At 43.2% G+C, this 25476-nt stretch overlaps 1 protein-coding gene across 25 annotated transcripts in view; it reads right to left on the bottom strand.

The window, feature by feature from the left end:
- Positions 1–25476, bottom strand: part of FOXP1 (forkhead box P1) — a 378552-nt gene that overhangs the window by 49579 nt on the left and 303497 nt on the right. For 23 of the 25 annotated variants that reach the window (XM_038149488.1, XM_038149492.1, XM_038149486.1 and 20 more), the window contains 4 exons: positions 25112–25249; positions 23938–24027; positions 18537–18696; positions 12280–12484 (listed from right to left, as the gene is read on the bottom strand). In XM_038149488.1, the coding sequence (XP_038005416.1) occupies positions 12280–12484; positions 18537–18696; positions 23938–24027; positions 25112–25249 (593 nt within the window). The remainder of the gene's footprint in view (positions 1–12279; positions 12485–18536; positions 18697–23937; positions 24028–25111; positions 25250–25476) is intronic. The other 2 variants (XM_038149504.1, XM_038149511.1) reach the window with 1 other exon arrangement.

Below are 25476 nucleotides of genomic sequence, written 5' to 3'. Positions count from 1 at the left end.
GCGTAAGTCACTTATTCATGACATACAAGAGAATAACAAAATCCATATATGAGACTGAAAACTGTGTAAGTGTCCACTTATTTTCTGCTGCTTCCAGCTCTGTTTCCAGTACAGAGGGGAAGGGAAAAGGGACAGATACTTCCACAGCTCCTCTGGGCTTGCTGGATAGAGGAGAGGAAATTTAACCTCTTCCTTCTTCCTCCTACATTGCCAAATAACCCCAAGGGTCTCCAGAGGGTCTGGTAGCAACTTCACCTCCCATTCCTACAGGGATGGCTGTCAAAGCTGCTACCTGCACAACCCACTCCTGCCAGCCACTCACCTTTTGGAATAATACACTTGCTGCCCTACAGCATCCTAAAAGAACCACACTCTGGGCCACAGAGTACAGGAGACAGAGACACCAGAGACAGCTAGGTGCTGATGGAGAGTAAAAATGACACCCTGAAGTGAAATGGGAACATGCTGGTATTGGGGAAAGCAGTGACCAAAGCCCCAGCATGAAAGCTCCCTGTTCTTTAAATGGTTTCATTCAACTCCTACTTATTGACCACTGGGAACTGGGTGCTGTGCTTGTTTACCCACTGGCTAAGAAGTCATGGGTAGATATAAAATCCAGCTAAGCAGAAGCCTCAGTGTCTGTGCTTCTGCCACACAGTGGACCATATTTTAAATATTCATGATGCTGACATACTTCAGAATTCCAATCTCTTTCTTCCACATCTGCTTGAGCCAATGATCTTTGCCAAACCACCGGGGGAAGTCAGTGATGTAGAGAAGCATCCTTGACTTTCTATTACATTTATGAAGCATCTGCTCACATTCTAACAAAGCTCAGAACATGCCTGAGCCACCTGCACGCTGAAAAATCAATACCACATCTCCTGCTTTCCTCCTGCAAGGAGCTGGAGTACAGCACCCTCAGAAAATGCAGAACTGCCTTTTTAATTTTACTTTAGTCCTCAGGGTCAATGGGAAGTGACCTCATCTTTGCCAGCTGCCATGAAACTGATATCTGATATCTGTACAGCCCAGGCAGGAGCATGGGGCTCTGTCTCACACCACATTCCCCCTCTCTCCGATTTAAATGGCACAGCCATTGAGTCAAAATGCCACAATTTTGGTCCTGTACCAAAATAGGAGGAGAAGGAGACACACACCTGGGAAGCAAAACAGCTCTCCCAGAGTTGTGACTGCCTGGTGATCTCCAAAGCTCATCAGAAGGCACTGAAAGAGTAAGGCTGAGGAAAAAGTCGCAATTTTCTGAGTCAGAAACACTCACTGTAACTGATTTTAAAATGAAACGGAAGAAGTAATGATTAAATCATTGTACAAACTGTACTCAAGTGCAAGTTCCTGTCTTCATGAGAGAATCAACCAAACACAGATGCAAAGATGTGTTTTGCAGTGAAGTTCCACTGGTGAAAATCCCTTCAAATTCTTAGTAAGGTGGCGCAGCACACCTCTTTGCTCTCTAAAATGTGAAATTAAAAAACTCCTTAACCAATAACTAAAAAAAACCAAAAAAACAACTTATAGATACTCATGCTCCTGTCCAAACCTCAGAAACAGCTCAGGAAGTAGATATATGATCTAAACAGGGGGGGCTGTCTGGGCAGGGTGATGCCTCTCCCTCACTGGATAAAGCTTAACAGAAGGTCATGGGCATGCAGGAGAGGTGGAATTTGATGTGATTTGGATTGCAAATTTTTGGATGCTTTCTAGAGGAGCACTTCTCTTCTTCCTCACTGCTTTAGTCCATGTCCGCACCTAGGACTAGAAGCAGCTCATGTTTTACATCAAGCCCTATTGGAAGTAACAAAAGGTTATATTACATTTTAAATGACTACACCAATTTAAGAGAAATCAAGTTAAAACTGCAGCCCACGGGCTGAAATCCTCTCTTCTAATCGGTGTGCACTAACTTGTGTACTCCTGTAGCATAATAAGGGAAACAGCAGTGCTGTTGTAACACGAGGCCACCTGCGCACCCCAAATCACTGCCCCCCATTAATGCCTCTTGTGGCACTATTCCCCAAATTCCTGTTCTGCAAGGAGAACACTGGAGAATCTGCAGCAAGACTTAGGACAAAATCTGGCTGACATTCCCCTTCCCTTCTACCCCCACCCTCACTGCAAAGAGCAGAACCAGACTGGATAATTATAAGCATCACCTTCTGGTTTTGATCTATCCACTGATGGTTTGGATTATTAATCAACGTTATGACCCTCCAGCACTCTAACACATCCTCCTTCCAGTGGCAGCCCCTCTTCCAGCCCTGCAGGAAAACTGCCACAGGGCCTGGACAGTCACTGCCCTACATCCCTTCCTTGGAGAAATTAAATGTATTTCTAAAGCATTTAAAAGAAATGCTCATTGCAAAAAAATCCATCACTTATCTCCGGTACAAATTCCACTGCTGCATTTGAATTAACGAGTTTCTCTATGATTTAAAACTCTTATTTTTTTTATTTCAACCTTGTGCCTAGGTACTGTGGTGAAAAGTACATCAAATATACCCAGACACACACGATTTGAAACGCTGGATTTTAAATTCCAGCACTGCTAACTAATGAGAACAATTTTTTCCTTCTTCTTCTTTGTAGCATCACTTCATGTACTTACATACCATAATCATATCCTCCTAGAGCCTCTATTTTTCCAGGGTGTAGATCTTTAATTCCCTTTAATCTGTCTTCATAGCCTATTCCCTCCAACTCCTTTATCATCCTAGCTGCTCTCCTCTATATTTGCTCCAGCTTCCCTTTATCCTTTCTGCAAGAGAGTGGCCAATTGTACATGACACTCAATGTGGTTTAACTGGTTCTGCATAAAGTAGAACAGGAAAAAAAAAAAAAAAGACTCGGATGCAACATGCATGTTTATGCCTCCCATGACTGCATTCACCTTTTTGACTAAGACATGGCACAGAGTGTCCCACCTTAATTTCTCAACCCCGATTATGCCTCAGCCATTTCCCACACAACCGATGCTGAGCAGCTGACGTGTCATGTCAAACCCGCAGTTTGGAATTTTGATTTCCTAGCTGGGCTACTTTCTACTTATCCCTGCTAAATCTCATTTTATTCCTCTCTGAACAGTCTCCTAATTTATTCAGATTAAAACGGATTGATTCAGTATCTTAGTTTAATTAGGAAAAAAATGTGATCCAACCACTTTCTTGGGTTTTTTGGGGCTGGGGGGATGTTCTGCAGGGTTTTTTTCAGGGTTTTTTTTTTTTTTAACACTGACTTTCAGCACAGCAGTCCCATCCCTCTTACACACCCAATTCGCATGGCAGAGGGAGGTGGCAATGGCAAAGCTTTGGCCCCAATTCAGCAACCCTTTTAAGAACACACACAAGTATAAAAACACAGGATTAGACCTTGGACTTCACCGAGATGGAGGTGTAAAATTACCAACGAACATACATACTTTGTAAAAAGATCCTGTTTGCCAACCTTATTTTACTGTAATTTATATTCTGTTGTAACATTTGAATTTATAGTAAAAGAAAACACTGAGAAACAAGATCTGTACTTGTTCAACAAAATTCTATTCTGTTACATTTAGAGTTGAGGCAAGTCTTCCACTCTTATATAAACCGGTGATACGTCAACAAATATGATTAACAGGGATTATTCACGTCAGTATTTTTCACCCCTGTCCCACAGGCACAACAAAACCTGTGCAGAAGGTGACTGTCACATCACACACAGCCTGGCAGCTCACTGGGGGGGGCCTTCGCCCACCCCACACCCCTGCAGCAGCAGCAAAGTGCCCTTGGGGAAATGTTTATAAAAATATAATTAAGATAAATAATGATTCCAAGGGAGAACTACAGCTAGAGAACTGCATTCTCTCTGCTGCATGCTCTCCCCTTGGAAGAATGCTGTTTAAAAAAAGCACTAAAATGCAGAGGACACAAGCCTGCTTCCCCAGGGAAGCGTGCTGAATCACACAGGTAGTGTAAATATCATATGCTGCTGCAGGTGCTAGGCGGTCTATTTGTTTGTGTTTACTAAAAGGCATAACAAATAGTCCCACTAAAACAGAACAGCACTTGGCATTGGACTGATAGGTACCAGAGCAGCCACAAATCACGTTCATGCAGCTAGATCTGAACTGCTGGGCTACACTAGAGCTTCACCCTGCTTTTTGGGAGGGCCTCTGAGCCATGATTTGCCCCTCTCAGAGCACAGAGAAGCTCAGCATCCTGTCTGAGCATCCCACACCCAGGGAAAACCACGTGACAGCGGGAAAGAGAGCTAGAAAAAGACAAGAAGTACAGAACAGACTTGCATGACATACATGGCCAGCTAACATCGTTTACAGCTTTGCAACTTCTGAGTTAATTCTCAGTATAAACAACAAGGAAAATGTTTCTTCCGAGCAAGACTTCCTGTAAACTGTTCATTAGAGTGCGCGGAGAGCAGGGCTGTGCACCTGCTGATTAACCATGCGCTCCAAGAATAAACACAAACCCCAGCCAGCCAGATTGTTCTGGAATTTGCTCTGAGCTGATTTTTCTTCCCCCATGTTATAAATTGGATTCTACAATAAAACAAACAGCAGAACATAGGTTGCCGAGAGTTAAAATCTACTTTTTACACTACATTGACCACAGCACCCACAGGCACAGCTACAATGTCTTTCTATGAATGGGACAGATTGCCATATGGATGCAGACACTGAACAAGCTGTACAACTCCTGGCGACAAGTGCCTAGGGGACTGTCCTATATTAGCACCACCTGTGCTGTGGAAATTGTGCTCTGTGTATGAAATGGTATTCAAGGGCCCATCGCGATGTTATTTTTGAGTATACACAAAAAGGAAAATTACAGTTAAAAAGAATTTGCTGGCTAGCGGATCTGTTGCTCAGTTCCCGAGATCATCTCCCAAAGGAATAGCTCTCCTCTTTATTAATGCAGCCCAAAATGACAAGCTGTAACACATATTAGCAGTTTCCCTGCCTGGGCTTATACCATCCTTTTAATGACAAGAATCTACTTTATAATATACATATGTTTTCCTGATCACACAGAAGAAATTACAGGCCTCCTACCATACCACTACAGCTATACAGAAAAACACCCCATGGCATTTCACAAACGTTGCTCCAGCAGCGATCAGAGCAATATGAATTTTCCTTGGGCTCCTCTCCTCACCCCTCACTGTGCAGCAGGTAGAGCCACAGATCCCGATTACCAAATTTAAGTGTGCATCTCAATACTTTGAAAATACAGCCGTGTCTGCCTGACAAAAACAGAGCTGCAGATAAGTACAAGATGCCGACGGAGGGAGGGGAAGGGAAAAGCAGGGAAGAGAGGTCTGAGCAGTACCTAGCTGCTCTACAAAAAGAGATTTCCCCCTCTCCAAACTGCAAGAAAAAAAAAGATGCCAAGAAAAAGTAAAGTAAAACAAATTGAATTAAAGAAAAACAGTTGTAAAGTGAACATTACAACCTGGGAAAAATTATGTCATTTTATTGAGAAACTAATTTTTTTTCCATTAAACCACAGTGAAACGGATAAAGTTTATACAGCTTAATGGTGGAGTTTTACTTTAAATGCTGCTCAATATCTTAGCAGTACGATATAACATGATATAACAGCTGTCATACTAACTGCTCCATTTTTATTGAACAGCACAGAAAATAGTCACACAAAAGTCACCTAAGTCTACACTTCTACAGCCCTTTCAAGGGTGTTTCTGTTCTCAGATTGTGCTATATATGTAAAAAAAATAACACAGCTTTTTATCAGCTCCCTGCTCAGCTCTTCAGACAATCAGACCTGACCAAATTCTGAGGAAGGACAACTTGCACATAGGAGGAAATAAAAAGAAACAGAAATCCACACTGCAGTAAACGAAAACCAGGTCCCTTTTTAAGAGTACTACATAAACACCTCTAATAAAAAGAAGAGGACAAATTTTCATTGGACTTTAACTATTTAGACAGGAATGTTTTAGTAAAAGTTTAACTGCAAAGTGCATGCAATTAACAGAAAGCCATCAGCTATTTCTCTGGTATGTAAAAATAGCATTAAGCTGTATTAAATGCACGTGTAAGTATCTCAGTTGCAAGAAAAGGGAGGAGATATGCAAAGCACTCGGATATCAAACAATGATCTGTTGGCCAGATGGAGGAATAAAACAATACATATGCTAAAATTTGGAAGAGTTCTGTTAGGCGTCTGCCAAGGCTCACCCAATCTATTTTAAGTGCTTTTTGATACATTAGCTTAGTGTTTGGAGTTGTACAACTGATGGTTATTACACAGGACCAGAGAGAAGTGAAACGCTGGCGTGCAGGAGCTCCTCGATGCCGGGGCAGCTTCCCAAGCATCAAACCCAGCACCCTCCTCCAGCCAGGGGCCACATCAAACACTCACAGGCTGGTTAACTTAGCATCTTTCATAGGGAAAAGCAAGTAAAACAAGCTGCTTTTAGTTTAGTGCAGGAATTCCCTGAGAAGCGTGATGGAGCTCCTGGGCAGAGCGAGGAGCAAGTGGAACCGTACAACTGATTTAGCACCGTGGCAGACGGTGGGTGCGGGCGACGCACAGGAGGCTCCACACCCGCATCTGAAAAGCACGAACAATAAAAAGTGCCTGATAAGGCTTAAAACTGAAGATTAACAGCCCCAGGTCTGAGTCACAGCCGGTGTTTTTTCAAAGCTGATTACAGAAGAGTGACTCAGAGGAGAGCCCGTTCAGTAACTGGTGGCATTTCTTTGGCAGGGGAGCGAGTGCCAAGGGATCGGACACTGGGACACTTTGGGCTGTACCTGCACAGAGTGAAAGGAGATGGCCCTGCTGTCACAATGTCATCACCACCAACAGCCCAAGCAGCCCCACAGCCACTCCAGGTGCAATGAGAAGGACAGCAGCCACGTGGAAAGCAGGATTGTTTATCAAATACCCAGCTGGGCCATCCAGCTCAAGTCTCCCACTCCAACCCGGCTCCACAGCAAGGATGGAGGCACCTGAGCTGCTCAGACCATGGGTAAGAGCACAAAGATCATGATGGAGCTTGAGTAGCAGACGAATACCTCTTGGGAGGAAAGGGCCCAGGAACACCTATTTCTTAAGGGAGAATGGATCTGAGGCAACCTAATCCAAAACAGCTCTGCTGATGGCGAAGGATAATGAAATAAAATCAGCTGTACGGAGCAAGTGAGGGGAGCTGACATGGCTGAGCAGATCTGATGCTGGCACCAGTGCAGAATGAATGCCAGGGACTAAGTGGAGAGGCTGGCCAAGAGAGGATGGGGCCCTGGGAGCATATGGACTGCAGGCTGAACTGTTTCATCCCGAGCATTAATAATGGACCCAAGTCTGTAATTCTTAATTGTGCTGAATCCTAATGCCCTCATCTAAGGGCCTTGGGATTTTGATGGAGGATCAGCTGGCACAGAAGATAACAACAGTAAAGCACGAGGCATTAGGCCTAAGCAGCAGATCAATGGTCTGCCATGCCATTCCTCACTTCCCTTCAGAGCCTTCTCCAGACCCTGTCCTCCTGCCATGCTGGCAAGAAAAAGCAATTTTAAAATCCCCTTGTTTATCCCATCTATTTTTCCTGCTTGCTTATGTGGAAGGCAAGACTCAAGTGTATGTGGAAAGGGTATAAAGGCAATGAGGGGAAGAGATGGGACTGCTGGCAGATGGAGAAAGGTCTCTTGGACACAAAGCCTTTAACTGCAACTCTTCACCTTACTTCTGGTAAACAACAGATGCACTCTTAAATTAACAGGTCTGGACCTTCATTAATTCACTTGTTCATGTACAGCCTTTACCATCCTGGCTCTGCTGCAGTCAATGCAGGATGGTACCAAGGGATGGGACCAGCACAAGGTGTTCAACAGCTCCACTGCACCCCCAGACCTCCCAGTTCAAGCCCAAACTGGAGCAATCTCTGCCCATTGCAAAGCACTGATGAATTCTGCTCTGTTCTGGTTTTCCAAACCTACCCATGGGGGGAATATTCCCAAGCATGCAGGTTTCAGGATGCTCACTGTTAATCAGGTTTTACAGGTAGTAGCCACTTGAAGTGACTGGGCATCCTCCTGCTTGTTTTGTCCTTTTCTTAAGAAAATAATCAAGTTTCTCCCTAATAAGATGCAGTGGAACAAGATGGAAAGTGGGTACTGTCCCTGACATTTCTAAGCACAGCAGATGTACTTAACTGGCTCATGTTATTTATTTATTTACTTGTGTAGAGAAAAACTGCTTGTTACTGAAGAAACCCAAATGCTGATAAGATGATGAGAGGTTTGCATGCTGGTTGATGGTCTCACTTTCCCTTATCCTGAATGAATACAAGTATCTATAACTAAATATTTCCCTTAGGGTACTGATGACTGAGGTATGTTTATTGCATTGAGTGAATTTATATATATAATCAGCACAATAAACATTATTAAATTGTCTGAGTAAAATCAAAGCATGAAACACACAGTCAGTGCTGAATTCTAATGATGCTGAATGCCCATGATTGCATGGGGAAAGGATCTTAACAAGCCTTGATTTGAGCTTTGGCATCCGCCTCACAAATCACACGAAATGTTCCCTCTTTAATAGTGCTGAATATTGATAAATGTCTCTGCACGGCACAACAGGGAAGTTGGTCTCTATTGGCAATCTTTACCAAAGTGTATTTTTTCCTTCTCTACACTCAAGGGTTTACCCTGAATGATTTAATTATAATTTTCCTTGTGTAAGACAAATTAAAGAGGAGAGTAGGAGTGTCATGCCAAAGCAGATTATTTATCTCCTTAACAGATTGCTGTGCACCAAACCCCAGAGCTGCTGCTGCTGCTACTTACAGAAACTGGGCGAAATGTGGGACAAAAGCATAGATGTAATATACATTTAAAGCCCAGATGAATGAAAGCATTAACCCATTATTTATAGCTGGAATTGTTTCATTCCCAGGGAAGCCATACACACAGACCATGCAGAAACCAAGTGCAGCACCACGGTGTTCCCTGGCCCAGGAGGGAGGGTGTCTCCTACTTTTGAATGCATTTTTGCTTTTTGGATGTCCCGGGTGACTCTGGCCATCTACCTGCTGTTTGCTTTTTAGTCACAAAGGAGAAATTTTGCCATTACTGGGCCCCAAGGACAGCAGCCCCACGGTGGGCAGTGTCACCAGAGCTGTGTCCCTGCAGCCTGTGCAGAGCCCCAGTCTGGGCTGGCGGCACGGCGACGCGTGGGCACGCCAGGCAGCCAATGACTACTGCTCCTGCTATTTTAAACCCCTTGTTTATAACCAGAATGTGTTTTTACCCAAGATACAGAGCAGATCTGCTGCTCGCCTGCTGGTTCTAACACAGGTGCCTCCTGTCTCGCAGGTCTGGAGCAGCCTCACAACCTGACCTGTGGGATCAGGAACCCCCTAAAACACAGCCTGAACTATCCCAGTGACATGTGCCAGAGATGACAGTGATGATAGTAACTCCCACATAACCAACTTGCCTCCTGCAGCCCACTCCTTCTCAAAAGCCCAAGAGAAAGGGGTTGAAAACAGCTTTACAGCACGCCCTAAAAGTTAATGTTACCTGGATATGATTATTTATGGCTCCTGGGCAGTCGTTATGATGTGGCTGTGCTTAACTTTTAGGACACTTACAGATTTTACTATGTGCTTTTTATTGTTGGTTAAATCTAAATAAATAGCTCTTGCTTGTATCAGATCAGAGCTAACACAGAGTTAGCACAGAAAGTGCAGGAATGAGGGGAAATCCACAAGTCAAAAACCTTCCCTGGCCAGCCCAGGCTGTGACTTACATGATGGGAGGTGGAAGGGCTGATTCCTCCCTAGTGAGCCCTTCCCACAGCCCCATCTGACCTGAGCCTGAGCTAGGGACTGCCTCCAAAAGTCTCCTTAGATTTGTTGTGCTGAAACAGATGGGTACAAGAACACACATGGATTTAACTCTAAGTCCAGCAAACTCATGCTCCCACCAGACCCATGCTTTTTCCAGTCTTAACTTTTGCAATCAAAAAATTACTAAACCCCTGCTTTGTGCCTGTGCTCTCTTTTGCAAGCCCACTAAAATTTCACCTTCTGTGAGCTTTCAAACATACATGTGATGGCAGAGCACAGCAACTCTTCCCTCTGCTCACTCCCCATCCTGAGCTCCCTGCCTGTAGATAAATATCCTTTCAGAAAGGAAACCAGTGCAAAATATCTCACCAAGAGGAGTTTCTGTGTCACATGAAATCCAGGCAGGCACCAGGGTGACTGATGAGACTGCAACAAAACCCTTAAGTGCATCAGGAGGCATTCTCCTGCCTGTAGTCTCCTGCTCTACTTATGGATAAACATGTAATTCAATCACTGCAGCAAATGGATGGCATAAAGCCTCCATGTACCAAAGAGAGGCAGGACAAAGCAAAGTCTGTAGCCCTCTTATTTGTATTCCTAAATATACCTATTTTGTATTTCGGTATTTCAGAGAATTCAACATATATGCAAGAGAAGTATAAGGCAAGCTTATTAACACAGGTATTGATTCCTGCACTGAGGATTTAGTCTTCTTAACTAAGACAATCTCAAACAATGCCATGGCATGTTTATGCCTTCCCAATTAATCTGGAACTTTACTAATAAAAGTATGTGTATCACCTTGTCTGTAGATCCCAACTGCCTCCAGGCCACAATTACAGGACTCAGACACATGCATTTCCAGGTCTGCTCCACACCATACACAGAGAAAATTCTTACTTCAGAACAGACTCCTGCATTTCCACTGCATTTCAAACTGAACTGAATCTGTTTCCTGGTTTAGACTGCCATTAGCACACAGCACCTGCCTCTATTCAGTGAAAGAAGATCCATCTTGCTGCATGGGATTTTACTTTATATACTTGGTAAGAAAAACATACATAAAAAATTTATTGAAAAGCCATAAACCCATCTTGTTCCGTTCTACATGCAGCAAAAAGGAAATTAATTGTTTAATAAACATCAAAATTTTTTTAGTATCCCATGTAAATCTTCATGAAAACCACGTCCTTGGCACTTACATGCATTATAAACACATTCACTGGTGTTCCCACACACGTCCTTGCAATGGGTATATAAAGGATGCTTTACACACACAGCACTTCTTCCAACAGTGGGTGTGCTCTCCTCTAAAATCTATCTATTCCCAGCAGCACTATTTTCTTAATATCAGAAAGATAGAAGAGGTATTTATATAGCTTCCCTATCAATCTACTTTCAGACCACCAGAAATACAAACTCTATGGCTTAAAAATTCCATTATCCTCTTTCTAATGAATGAAAGGAGGGCGGAAAGACAAAGCCATCAGTTTCCATAAAATCCAGCTTTCACTAGTGTCTGCTGTAACATTTCTAGATGGGCAAAGGGACTCTCCTGAATGCAAAGGAGCACTGCCCTCCCCACTGCGCCCACTCCTCGAGACCCTTCCTCCTCCTCCTCCTCTGGCAGCGACGCCGAGGCTGCAGCCGGCGCTGGCACCCACAGCCCCGGCGCCTGGGCCTGTCTATCTCCCCAGAAGCAAAAGTTACGTTGTTAGACACGCCTCAGTGAAATCTGGGGGTGTAAAGAAACAAACCTGCAATAAAGCATCCTCTGGAATAAAGCAGAGCCTGCGCTGAGAAGCACGTCAACAGACAACCCCTGATTTAAGCCATTTCTTTTAACAATGCAAGCCGAGCAAGTATAAATTAACTCACACTTTTAAAAGCCAAACAACACCAGTTAGCTAATTTTATCAGCGGTTAAAAAAAAAGAAAAGAAAGCCACTTTGTTTTAGAGAAACCTAGTGAACTCAAGCCTACTGTTGTCTTGTGAAAGCAGGGAATACAGAGTACAAAAAAGCAAATATGTTAGATAAGATAGGGCACCAAAATTTGGTAGAAAAATGGAGACTGTACTGACCAACAGATTTTTCTTGCTCCACTCCAGCCTGTAAACCCAAAACACAACAAGAGTACCACCACCTGTGATACAAAACTCAAAACCCCCAGCTTCTTCACACTTCGCAATACGCTTATCCAATGCACTTCTAATTAGCTAATTGTGCCCACATTGATCCAATTAACAAGCCATAAAGATCTGAACAAAAGGAGCATATTCTGCCCAGTGGAGACTCTATTCAACCACGCCAACACCAGACAGAGCAAGATGTGGAGGACAAAACCGAGGCCAAGGCGCTTGGCCACCGCTCCCGAGCGTTTCGCCATCGCTCCGGGACGCTGCTCCCAGATGCTCCGGGTGGAAAACCTGCAGGCACCTACCTCTCCCGTTTAGGAGTGTGGACTGATAGCTGTCCATTAGTTGAGGCGTGTGGGTTGATGATTAAGGAGGTCTTGGAGGGCGCGGAGGAGGAGACGCAGGTGGTGGACAGGTCCAGGCTGCTGTGGTTGTTGCTGGCTGCCTCCTCCGCTGTGTGCGAGCTTGTCACTTCCTTCCAGAGCTGCTGCAGCTCTGTTGGAATCATGCCTGAAACAAACAAATTGGATAATTAAATCAATTAACAGCTAATTCGGCCGTCTTCAAACAGTAATTAAATCAAAGAGTCAGTAAACAAAGCCTAGTGTTAGTTTTGCCTGTGTGTGTTTTTGCGCATGTATTTTTTTTTTTTTTTTAATAACTAAATGCTAATACTGCACTGCACGACTCTGCTACGCTCTGCTGTGACACCTGCAATACTCATGGAATGCAAAATCCGGGCTGTGGGGCAGAGGGATACACACAACACCACACCTACACCAAACGTCAAGTTAAATATTGTGATTTTTTTGTAATTTTTACACTAAAGGCCCATTTTCAGAGTCCCTGCTTGGGCAAAAATTGCCCCCACAACCACAGCAAGGCTGAAAGCAAAGACAGCCACTGGCTACTCTAAGTTCAGCTGAGAAATTAAACTCCTTTATTTTTCCACTTTTTTTTTTCTTTTAGGAAAGTGACTACTTTCAAACCTGTTATTAAAAACAAGGAAGGTCTTAGGAAAAAAAATACTCAGCTTTATTATTATGACAACATGAACCACAACATGACTAATTTTGTGCTTAAGTTTTAAATGATGACAAATAGCTTTGTTATTAAATACAGTTTTTATTAATCACTTTTAGACGTAAATTATGAATTCATATTGTCTTCCTGAAATGCTTTTCAAATTTTAACAGTCAAATTGATTATACTATGATTATTTCATTAACACACCTATCTTTCTCATTAATTTTGGTTTCTCGAACTGCTCACTTAATTGATGGATGTGTCTACCGAAAAACTGTATAACTTTCTATACAAGTAACACTATTATTACTGTCATTTCTTAGATCGATGCTAATGAGCCATTCAAAAGTAAAATGAAAACAGAAAATAAGCTTCAAGAAAAAAATAATAATAAAAAATGGTATTTTTTTAAAATGTGCCAAAGTGGACACCAGGGTTAGGGAGACAACATCCAGTAACTAATGCAAGTGGAAACTGTGAATTCCAATGGGCCAAATGGAAGGTGAGCCATGTGCTCACGCTGAGATCATGCTTTTGGATAAAGCTGATGTTTGTGACATGATCCAACAAGTCAAGTTTCTCTCACTGCAGACTATTTCAGTGCTCTTTCAGAGAAGGCCATGGGAAAAAATTAGCAGTAGAGACACGTCACTCAAATATTCAGGGAAAAAATAATAATAATAATAATAAGCCAGTGTCTATGTGTTTTTAAAGAGGTTTCTCATCAGTGTGCTTCCAGCTCATCGTTTGGGTGACTGTTCATTGTTTCACCATGTTGTAGCTCTGGAGCTATCCTAAGGAAACCTGCCATTTTCTGAGTGTACAGCAGCAGCTCTCACAGGCATGTACCTCACCCAACCTAAGGTATTGAAATAAAAAAAATAAGGCAGTATGCATTATATTCATTTGAAACACATAATAAAAAATGCCAAGGTCTAAATTTAATTTATTTTTGTCATTTAGAATACAATGGATAGATAATCATCTCAACGTGATCAGCCAAACATCTTTACTTTGCTAAACTGTTAAAGATTTTAATTATGCTAGCTTTGGAGAGCACTGGTCTAATGAGGCGATAGACTCCAGAGAATCTAAGTGGTTAAGAACTGTGAAATGAGTCTGATAGGATTTTTTTATATTCACCGTGGATCGTTTGCATATCAAAGAGGAGTAAATTATTGCACGACAGACCAATAACCTTCCCCGCCTTTCCCAGAGTAGCATTAACAAAAACAGTTGGTCTCCAGTAACGGTTTGCTACAAAAAAATGCTGAAATCCTTAAGTATCTGCAATTAATATATATTAGGGAAGAGGCTTCAATTTATACATTAAGTGATCAGATATTCTTAGGACACATCCGTTTCTCTAAAGCCACGTCATTTTCCTTTCATCAGCCCCAAATGCCAATTATATTTTGATGGATTTTGTCCCAAATGAGCATTTAGTTATTAGACATATTCAATTATTACTTGTCCCCTGGAATTAAACCTCTGAGCAAATTAAACAAAGAAAAAGGTCAGTACACAAGCCCGTGTCCTGTTTTGCTGTGTGGGGGCTATTATTTTCAAACACCTTGCAAAGTGACAGTGTGGGATGTATTTTTAGCTAACACGCTTGACAGGACTGTCTGCGCACTAACAATTACCTGTGAGCAGGGCTGACCCTTACACACTGTTTACTCAGTTGAAACAATAGTGAATAGACTTGTCTGTTGATGATAACATATTGATATGAGAACATATGAGCCGACACCTATTTTTATTTTCCAGAATAAGCAAATAGGGAAAGAATAACTGGCGGTTTTTTCACTTTTTTTTTTTTTTTAATCTGGATTTCTGCAGGTTTTTAATTAAACACAGGCTATCATCTACTCTCCTCTCTCTCTTCTCCACTTTCCTCCTGGTCACTTCTGGATCTACCAATGCTTTCTCCCAAGGAAAAGCCTGAAAATATTACAGCCACTAAAACAGACACACACATGATATTTATGCCTCTAAAAGTCAAAGTGTTTTGTCTAACTTCCCATACAAGTGTAACTCCCATTAGTACTAAGAACAACTATACCACAGATGGAAGGAAAAATAAAATATACCCACTTGTGTGGGGGAGAATGCTGGAGATAGATAGTAAGGATTTCAGCCTGAGTGACATTAATTAAAAGAGCTAACATGTGAAGTCATTCATGTCTGCACACAACCCCTTGCCAAAAATTGATTACATCACCTGATTAATAAAAAAAAATTAGAAATAGCCTCTCTCTTCCTGCCCTAAATTTAGTCCCTTTAGAGTAATTCTGGAGAGAATTCCTGACTAGCCTGTCAAACTGGGCAGCTGAAAGGTATGCTCATCACTCATCCAGCAAAATGGTTAAATAAAATAATAGAACAAATGGCAAAAGCAAGTCAAATAGATCCACGACCACTCGCAATAAATTATGTAATTTACCATTTAACAGTCTCATTTTAGCAGTGAGAGCTAAATTTCAAGTCAGATTCCCAGAACTGCACTGCAATTACCCGGGATCGCTGCAACTTCCTACGGACCAGGAATGGGATTTGGACCTGGAAATGCCAAATCTACAGGAGCAATCAGGCACCCGGATGTCTCAGTCCTGTCATTTTCACTCACTGGTAATCTGAAGTGTGATTTGCAGTTTCATTTAGAAGATACTGAAGATCTCACTCTCACAGCTCAGAACACTGCTGAAATGGGGTTTATTTTAAAATTGCTGCTGTATACAGATGTAAAACCTAGATTACAGAAGTGTCTAAATACTAAGCAGAAAAGATTACACAAATATAACATTAAAGGATATGCTATTTTGTTTAAGACAATAGGGCAGCACTAAAAACTAAAATGAAACTGAAATACAGATTTAAACAATCTATTAGTTCTGAAAACATAACGAAAATGTCACTTATGAAGTAGCATTCTCTCCTTGCAAACATTTATTACTATTAAAGATACTTAAGAATAAAAGCAAAATGTTTTTTAACTGAATTCACAGCTACATTTAGTAGAGGGATGATTTTATTTCCTCTATACACACATTTACAGTATTCGTCTCAGTCTTGCAAACTGTTCTAGAAACAAAAGGGCATGAGAGACGTAATTTTTTTTTTAAATAAGAAGTGTCCATTACCAATTACTTTAAACTATAGCCCTGGCTCTTCACTGCATTTTTCAGGACAACTAGTCCTCTTGATTATGAAAGAAAATGTAGGCACAGGTTTAAAAAATGTATGTTGTGGGGACAGTTGACAGATTACTGCTCACGGAACTCAATTTCCCAACCCCAGGTATCACCGGCTCAAAGACAAACAGAGTTGCTCAACCTCTTTGTGTCCTTGTACCTCCATACCCAGGTGACCATGTTCAAGCAAGCAGAAAGTTGATTTAAACCTCATAATGACATCAGTTTTAAGCCATCGTCTCTCTGATAAAAAGGAATAAAATATCGTGCTGGATTGCAACCCGCCTCGAGTCTCAAGTCCCTCTTTGCTGCCGGCTCCCGCCACCCCCAGCGCTCGCAGCTCATTTCCCTGCCAGAACCAGCCCTCTGTGCTTATGTTTGTGTCGTCTCTGGCGTGCAAGTCAGCACCCCTCAGGTTTTAAATACGCTCCTGGGCGAGGACTAATAGTTACACTTCCCTGCTAACCATATCAATCAATGCCACGACGGCTGAATTACCTACTGGTGTCTCCGATGTGTTACCGCACAGATTACACTTCATGCATCACCACATTCATTTCTTTCACATTACACATGAGCGTGTCTTGTCACTGCCCAATTGCCCTCCTTTGGACAGCTTAACTGATGGACTATACAATGAACCTTACTGAGCCAACTTAATGGTATAGGAGCTCTGGGAAAAATTAGCAAGGTTGAAGCTTGAGTCCGGTGGGTGTGTGGGAACAGCCTGGGATGCTTCCAACAATAAATCTGAGGCGTAATTAATGCACGTTACAACATCTTGCAAGCATAAATGGCATTTCATCTACGTGCCCTTTTTTCCTGGACTCATTTCACACCTTCTCCCCATCACTCTGCATCGATGGTGACTGACCAGGTACTGCCCCAAGCCTGATCCTGCAGCTCCCAGCTGGGCACCACCTTCCCATGGATCAGCCTCCAACTCCTGCACAGTGCTGCTCTACACCAAGCATCCAGTTTTGGGATGCTGGGAAACTTGGGGAATCAGGGGTCAGGCCCCCAAAAGCTCAGCCTCTCAATACAGGAGTTAAGGGCTCAAATAGTATGGTAAAAACAAGCCTAAATAAAGCATGTCAGCCACATAGCAAAGCAGATTCCACTCCCCAGTTTGGCCTCTGTTTATCCATATAAGTTAATATTCACCAGCCACCTCACTCTCCTTTTTTACAGCTATGTACACAGAAAAAAAAGGAGGGTGAAGAACAGAAGCGATTTTGTCTTTTCCCCTCCATTTAAGTGAACAGAGCTGAATGTAAATTCATTGCATGATTTAGAAACTAAGAACACCCCTAAGGCTGCTTTCAAGATCCCAAATCATTCAACCTGGGCTGGCTCAAGCTATAAAGGTAAATGTTCAAATTTATTATGGGACAAGGGTAGGAGAAGGCAGGATTACTCAGAAATACCAGCATCATGGTTGATGCTATGGCATGCCTGAGCCATGCCAACTCCTAAGTCTGCAGCCAGAGCTCAGGCAAGTCTGTTGAACTGTCCCACGGCTTACAGACAAACCCAGTTAAAGAAGTAAAATAATAAATTTAAGCCAAAAAAGAAAAGAGAGAATAAAAACCCTAGGTTATAATCACTGTCAAAAGTATTGTGGATTTAAGTAGTGCTTTCAGTGTATCAATGTCTTAAAAAAATAAAATAAATTGGGATTTCAGCAAAGCAGTAAGTTCTTGCAGAGTGCAGGACTGAATAAAGACGTAGGAGGATCTAATTGTCAATAACATCACTAGAATTAAATGGAGTTAATCCCAATTTGCCTCAGTGGGAAGGAAGGAACAGAAGTACCGAGGCAGTGACACGAAGGCTGTGGAGAGCAGCCATGTCCCCTCTCCCTGGCAGCCACAGCCAAGGGCACTCAGAGCACCCCAGCCTGTGGGTCAGAGCTGCTCTGTGCCAGCTCGTGGCCAGTCTGGGACCAGGAAGGCCCAATCAACACATGTGGGAAAGGAAAAGCTGCTCTCACACACCCTTAGCCATGAAACCAGCATCAGGAATCGATAAAGACTCCTCCTGTGAAGGATTCCGAGCCCAGATGAGCACGACCAGCAGCTCTGAGTCTGCCAGACCGGCTACAGCTGTGCAAACTGCATGTGAACTCCAAGCCCTCTGCACCCTGCCAGTCAGAGCAGCCCAGGATTGCAGCACCACCCTTCTTAAAAAAATGCCTTCACAGTGCCCACCCTGCCCGTCAGAATCTTTCTGTGCTTATTATTCTGTGAGCCTGTGAGCTCTTTCTCTCCCTCCCCTCACGTGACAATTCCGTGTGAGTGCGCACCCTTGCCCTGGCTCTGGCACCCAAATCCCTCACCCACCTTGTGCAAGGGGCTGCAAAGGCAGAGTCGGCTGCCCGGGCTGGATCGTCAGCAGCCCCTGACGCTGCAGAGACAGGAGGTGCTGCTGCTGCAACTGCTGCATCTGTAAGAGCTGCTGCTGAAAGGCCAACTGCTGCGTGGCCACTTGCTGCTGCTGGGGCTGGAAAAAAAACAAAACAAAACAAAATTAAAATGCACATTTGGGAATACAAGAGCAAAGCAGAGGATTCACAGGGCTCCTTGTCTCAACTTGCTTCTATTTCTGATGGCAGTCACTCGGTATCAAGGCCAAGCCAGTGAGCCCACCACCCCCTGGCAAAGACCCCAAGGTATGTGGAGCTAACACAGGGCTGCAGATTCCCATCTCCAGTGGTTAACTTTCACCCAACCTAAATCCCTGCTGCCATTCCAACTACAAATGTATATAGCATTTCTTGGTCCATGTGTTCATGTTTTACCCCAGACATGGCTGTTTTCCAGAGGTGGGTAAAGCAAATGCTGATGAAAATCCTTTGAGGCAAAGAACATGAGAATCACACCCCATGATCACATCACACTTAGATGTAACTAGAAACCCTGCACTGTGCTCTGTTTGCTCATTCAAGAGTTGTCTCAACTATTAAGGCAATTCGACTGGCTTAATTTATGGTATTTTATACTCACTCTCTTCTTCATCCATCAAGCCTCACAATACTTTCTGTTACACTGGAATTATTCTGTGCTGTATTTAAGGCTGCTACTTCTGCACTTTGAAATTTTTAATTATTCTCACTAGAAAGAAGATGGAGTTGCTTTACTCCACAGGGATGTGAACCTTGAACCTTCGAGGTGTAAAAGAACATGTTGCTTTTCTCACTACTGTACCCGGAGAAGCTTTTAACTACTCTGTTTATCACTTCTGACATAAATAAATGAGAAAAAATCAGACCTTTGAAGAAGAAAAACTTCATCTAATATTGTTAATTAGCCATGACAAACGATGAAATAACATTGTAAATCTTTCATAGAAACAGCCACTAGATTTTAATTACACACATTCATAATTTAGCAAACAACATCTTACTTGAATGTGAGTGTTTAATATGTACAGTACTCGAGGCTTCAGAGTCCTTAATTTTGTTCAGTTAAGGAAGCCTCTAGGTTTTGCTTCCATGCTCATCTTGTATTTTATTTGCTTTGTTCTTTAAAATCCATGAAAGGCTTTGCATCTTGATAAATATCTTTTTATTTATTGTACAATGACAGGAGGAAAACTTTTGTTGTGTAAAACATCAATACATCATGCCAGTGTTTAGCAGTTCCTTGTGCTAGCCAAAAAAAATTAATGTAGATTTCCTTAGTAATTATCTGAGTGATAGAAAGATAATACAGTGCAGTAGTACAATAAATAGAAGGAAATTATCTAATATCCCTAATCTGCTAGGAATCATATCAAGGTGGAGGTCTTATACACATTATGGCTAACAATTATGGAAAGAAAATTAACTCTTACCAAACTGCACGTTTTCACAAACAAACCCCAGCCAGATCCTGGGCTTTCTGTCACCTCACCTTGACACCAAGCCAAAAGATCCCTGGCCCCATTCCCTACTGGTGTTACACAGGGAAAAAGTCCCACCAGAGCTGCTGGAGCACGACTGACAGTCACCAACTGTGAGTCTGTGCCCCACCTTCTCGTGCCACCATGCCCCATCAATCCTAATACTGCAACTGACTTAATACCCACAACTCTGAGAGTCAGCCATTCTATTCATCTTATTTATAAACTCCATTTATCTCATTCCCAAAGAAAACCTTGGAGTTCAGGAACACATCTAAACAAATAGGTGTTTGGATATTCTGAAACTCGGAGAGTTTACATTTCTTTGCAACAGCTTGCTCTGACACATCCATTTGTTGCAACTATTTGCAACAGCACCATATGCATGCAGGCCCCAGCAACAGTTGTATTGAGCTAAAGTAACGTTTGCCTCCATAAATATTAATTTTAAAATATATACACTTAATGTATTTATATTAATATATTTATATTACTAGTACTAGTGGTAAGCTGTGCTTTACCTATTTGCCATATGAGTGCAAAATTAGCGCATGGGTTTTTTTAAAAAAACCCTTTATATCAAGTGAATGATGCCCTTTTGGTTGTCTTCTCAGCTATCCTAAGAAAAGCTCTTGTACACACTCTACTTTGAAAAGCCAGGATATAAAAGTATACAAGGCCCATTGTCCAAGAAAGAATTTAAAAGCAAGACACGTTGCCAAACTGCGCTCCCCACCCAGTTACCAAACACAGGATACAAGGCAGTTTGTTTACTTCTCACAATTGAATGCATACAAAAAAGGTCTCGGTGCAGTCCTGTTGTCAGGTCAGTAGTCAGTGTTAAAATGCTGAAATATCCTGATAAAACTTGCATTTTTGATCCCCTCCCTAAAGCTTCTGTCAAAGGTCTGTTTTCCTTTCTTAGGTTACTCCCTACTGCCTAACATAAACTGTCACAGCGCCGGAGGACAAACGGCCCTGCTCGGGAAACAGCGCGCTCCGTCCAGCGCCGCGGCTGCGCCAGACCCCGAGCACCCCCCTGCCTCTGGGGAGCCCCGACTTTTCCAGGGGAGAGCAGGAATAGGGTTGAGATCCCCCCCAGCACCTCTGCCCCTCGCTGTCAGGCACTGCTCACCCTCTGCTGCCCTGTGCAGCCCTCGAGTAAAACCCCCAGGAACCTCGCTGGGGTCTGTCTGTTGCTCTGCTCGGGGGTCGGGTCCCGTTCACCAGCGGGGCTGGGGAGGTTTGTTGTGTTTTCCTTTTTTCACGACAGCACAATAGGACAAGGCACTCACAAAATGACTTGGGGGATGCCGTACATGAATATGCTTGTTCCATCTGTCAAGGTACAAGCTCAGCCCTCGTTAGCACGGCAGCCGCCGGCCCCCACCACGGCACTGCCCGTCAGTTTTCAGTGCCAGAGGGAGGGGGAAAAAATAAAATAACACAAGACCACCTTTTCCATGCTAATTTAGCAAGAATAACCTCCTTAAGCTGGGCTGAACAAACCTGTGGGGTGAAATGCATTGTTGAAATGGATCTCCACTAAAACCACCAGCAAAAATACTCCCCCCCAAACCCCTAGATAAGCTGGAGAGAGTCAGGTCCTTGTTCTCTTTCCAGCTATCGTGTTAAAATGCTCTTCTTGAAACAGGAAGGAGTCCTTTCTTATTGTTGCTTTCGCTAGTGTAATATCAGAAGTGTGACCACAGTAAATCAGTGTGTTAGATATTGAAATGCCATCACATTGTCTAACTTCCCTTCTTGTCTTTTTTAACACAAAGTATTTTTTTTTCTTTAAGCTCCAAGCCCTCATCTTTGTGTCTGAGATGCTCTCCTGTCTGACAACAGCAATTTAGAAGAGTTAACTTTTATCGTTCATTCTGCTGTGTAACTTTCCCCTTCAAATTTCTTTATCTGCCCTCTGAGCTCATCTGAACTTTCATGTTCTCCCAGCATGTAGGCTTGCATTCAAAACTATGTCTAATAGACCAAATAAGAGGTTAATAAGAAGTGGCAACAGAAAGAAAAAATACAATCCCTGGTAACTGATAAGAATGACAGTGGCAGCCCTTTATTGTTTGTCTTCAAATATAGAGTTAAAGATCTTTAAAAACTAAATTTTGACGCCTTTGAAAAGAAAGAAGCACAAAATAACAACAGGGGGTTATTGCCTGCCAGCCACAGGGGAGAAGCTCCATAATTCTTATTCTCCCTTTTGAAGGCTGTTAGAAATCTGATTCAAAAAAGCAACAGCAGAAGGAGAAAGCCTCTTGAGGCTATCGCCATTTCCTGTGATCATGCATAATGCGTTTCAAAAGTGGGTTTTTACCAATTCTGTTGATCAATTGCACCTCCTTCATATTCCCTCTTTTTTCTGCTGTGTTTACATCTGATGTGACTCAATGACAAGCGCTGTCTGAGACTGTGAAACAGACCTGTCATGTTGATTTATGGGCGCATCAAACCACGACTTGTCCAAACTGAAGCTCGCAGTTCATTAATTAGAGAGTTGTGACTTTGAAGTCAGCTTTCAGACTGTGGTTTTTAACATTTGGCTTAATTTATATGCTCTTGAATGTGGATCTCTAAGGAAAAAACTGAAATTCCCTTCTTGTCTTTGAACTTCTTTTGACCGCACAATAATCATTTCTTTGTCCAGAGTGATGCCTGCATCCCAGAGTCATTAACGCGCATTGAACTGCCACTGATGAGTAAGCCCTACTGAATTAGAAAAACAGCCAGCAAAACAAAGCTGAGAGCATTCTGCACAGTGATATCTCACAATTACATGCCTTCCCTCCCTGTGCCATTTCCATTTTAATTACTGTTAGTCCTTTAGATTTACATTTTAGACACTTTTTAATCTGTTCCCTTTTTATTATAGTGGCGCCCGTAAGCGCGCTATGGTTAAGGTTGTGTCAGCGTTTCCATTATAAACCCCCCTGTTTTCAGGGGTTTATAACTCAGCTGGAAAAATTCACTCTGGGTTGAAACTTGGCACAGGTGGCATGATTTGCCGAAATTTCAAGGGGAATGGGGAGCAGAAATTGGTGCATGCTTTGAGCAACGCCCCTTGTCAGGTGACACAAGCGCAGCTGCTGTCACCGGACATCACCCAGAGCGTCGCGCCAAGAGGCAGCTTTCTAGGATCTAACTAAGCCAGCACTGATGTCAGATTAAACAGGAGAGTCTCAGACTCCTCCAGACTTATCAGGTGGGCTCAGCACCTTAAAGTAAATAGAACTGCAGGAAAATTAGATTTAAGCCCACCAAAACCAATGAAGTTTTGGATGTGAGAGGTATTTTGGAAGGGAAGTGTATCTAAAGGACAGGCAGAAACTCCCCTGGCCTGTCCCCACCAGTTATGGACCACGGTGGCATCAGAGCAAGGTCTCCTGCCACCTCTTCTCCGTGTCACCACTGATGCTGCTCCAGTGTGAGGAATGTGCAACCAGAACCTCCCTGGCTGGAAAGTGCAAGCTCAAACTCAACACCTCTCGGCATTTTGCCTTGTTTAGAGAGGACGGCAGCGATCTGGGCCTGCTGCCTTGCCCCCTCCCCTTTCCACCATAACTAACTCCCCAAAGCACTCTCCCAAGATACAAGTCTAGATGCCTGCTCCAGGACTCATACCAAACAGCAAGGCCTGGTCCTCTGCTATAAAATATGTGGCAGCAAGCAAATGGAAAGCACAGGAAAACACAGGCGAAAACAGGACAATAACTCTAAATCTGAAAGCTGAGGCCCGATAGAGTCAGTTCAGTTGTGCAATCATTTATAAGATGAATGACAGTTTAATAGCCACTAGACAGTCCCCAGGGATCTGCGGTTTGAAAGTAAAATGGGTATTGTCTGTACCTCTTTAGGCTGTTTTCCAGCATGTTGTTGCTGTAAAAGTTGAAGCTGCAACTGTTCCTGTTGTTTCTTATAAAACTCTTGAAGCTGCTGCTACAAAGAAAAGGAAAGATGGTAAGTAACAAAGTGGAGAGCCAATTCAGTGTCCCTTTTGGTGTAACACACAAACTGTGATTTGAAAAATAGCATCCTTTTATCTGTAATGGTCTGACCTTTAGTTTGAAACTCAACAATAAATTCAGTGCACACTGACTATTCTTGGCATTATCGTTTGAAAAGTAATCTCCAAAATGAACTGATGAAAAACATACCATTTTCTACACAAACTAATTAAAATAAGGCAAGGAATGACCTTTGATTGTAACAACAAAGCCAAAATGCCCTTGCTGAGAGAGCCTGGCGGATCTCTGTTGTGAAACACACATGCTTTCTAAATGATAGGGTTTGACTGTATTAAGGGTTGTTCAATACATGCATAGACATCCTGGGAAATACTCTCCTCCTCCCGTTCCCCAGATGTGCTCTGTGCAGGCAGCGCTCCGGCTGCGGGCAGGAGGGAGCCTGGGAGCCAGGAGCAGGCAGGGTCGGGCTGGGGGGATGCTGACACCCACCCGGGCTCCCTGAGACCCTGCTGTGCCAAACCCTGTGATAACAGAGCCTCGGGGCTTGTTGGTGGCCAGCTTCCAGCTGAGAAAGGACCACGGGCTGCGAGAAGCACTGACACACAGCCCAGCATATGTTGGCTGAAATCAAACAGGCTTGCAAACCTCTCTATTTTTGTTTCCACAGCCCTTTACGGTTCCAGATGGAAATAACGAGGTCTAAATTGGGAAGTATGGCCCTTCTACCTTGTTTATTCCAATTAGTCAGGGCACACCAAGCCTTCTGAGGGATGCAGGCAAAAGCAACAGGGACATCTGCCGAAGTCCTGACACTTAAATATGCATCTGTATTATTTAGCTGATCTTGGAAACACTCCTAGCACTGCTCTCTGGATTTTTTTCCAGTAGCTATTTCTAGAATTAAAAACAAAAGAGCAGTCAGTGCAGCTCACAGCATGGCTGCTCCAAGGTTCAGACCTGAGGTGTGGGCAGCTTCTTTCCCCAAGGGTGTTCCAGGAGGTGAAGCCTCCAGCATCCACAGGAGCAACCTGAGCAGCTGTTAAGGAAACAATTACCTGTTGAAGCATGAGTGCCTGCTGCTGTTGGAGCAGGACTTGGAGTTGCTGGGGAGTTAGCACTTGTTGCTGGAGGATCTGCTGCATTTGCTGGGGAGTGATCACTTGAGGTGTCATCATAGCCACCGACACTGGAACCTGAAAGCCAACAGGAGACAGAGAGGGTCAGAGCACATCTGCAGAGTTCCTCCAGAATCCCCATGCCAGGGGAGCCCATTTCTGGCATCAAGGGGGCTGATGGTAAGAGTCCTCACAGCCCACCCTGGCCGGCACACAGGTACTGACCACACCTTCCCAGTGACTAAATTCCCCTTCTGCAAAAGGCTATTGGATGGAAGCTCCTTAAAGCAAGTAATATGGTAAAG

This window comes from Motacilla alba, chromosome 12 (assembly GCF_015832195.1).
Source record: "Motacilla alba alba isolate MOTALB_02 chromosome 12, Motacilla_alba_V1.0_pri, whole genome shotgun sequence".
Classification (NCBI taxonomy): Eukaryota; Metazoa; Chordata; class Aves; order Passeriformes; family Motacillidae; genus Motacilla; species Motacilla alba.
This window is presented reverse-complemented; position numbering and strand designations above follow the sequence as displayed.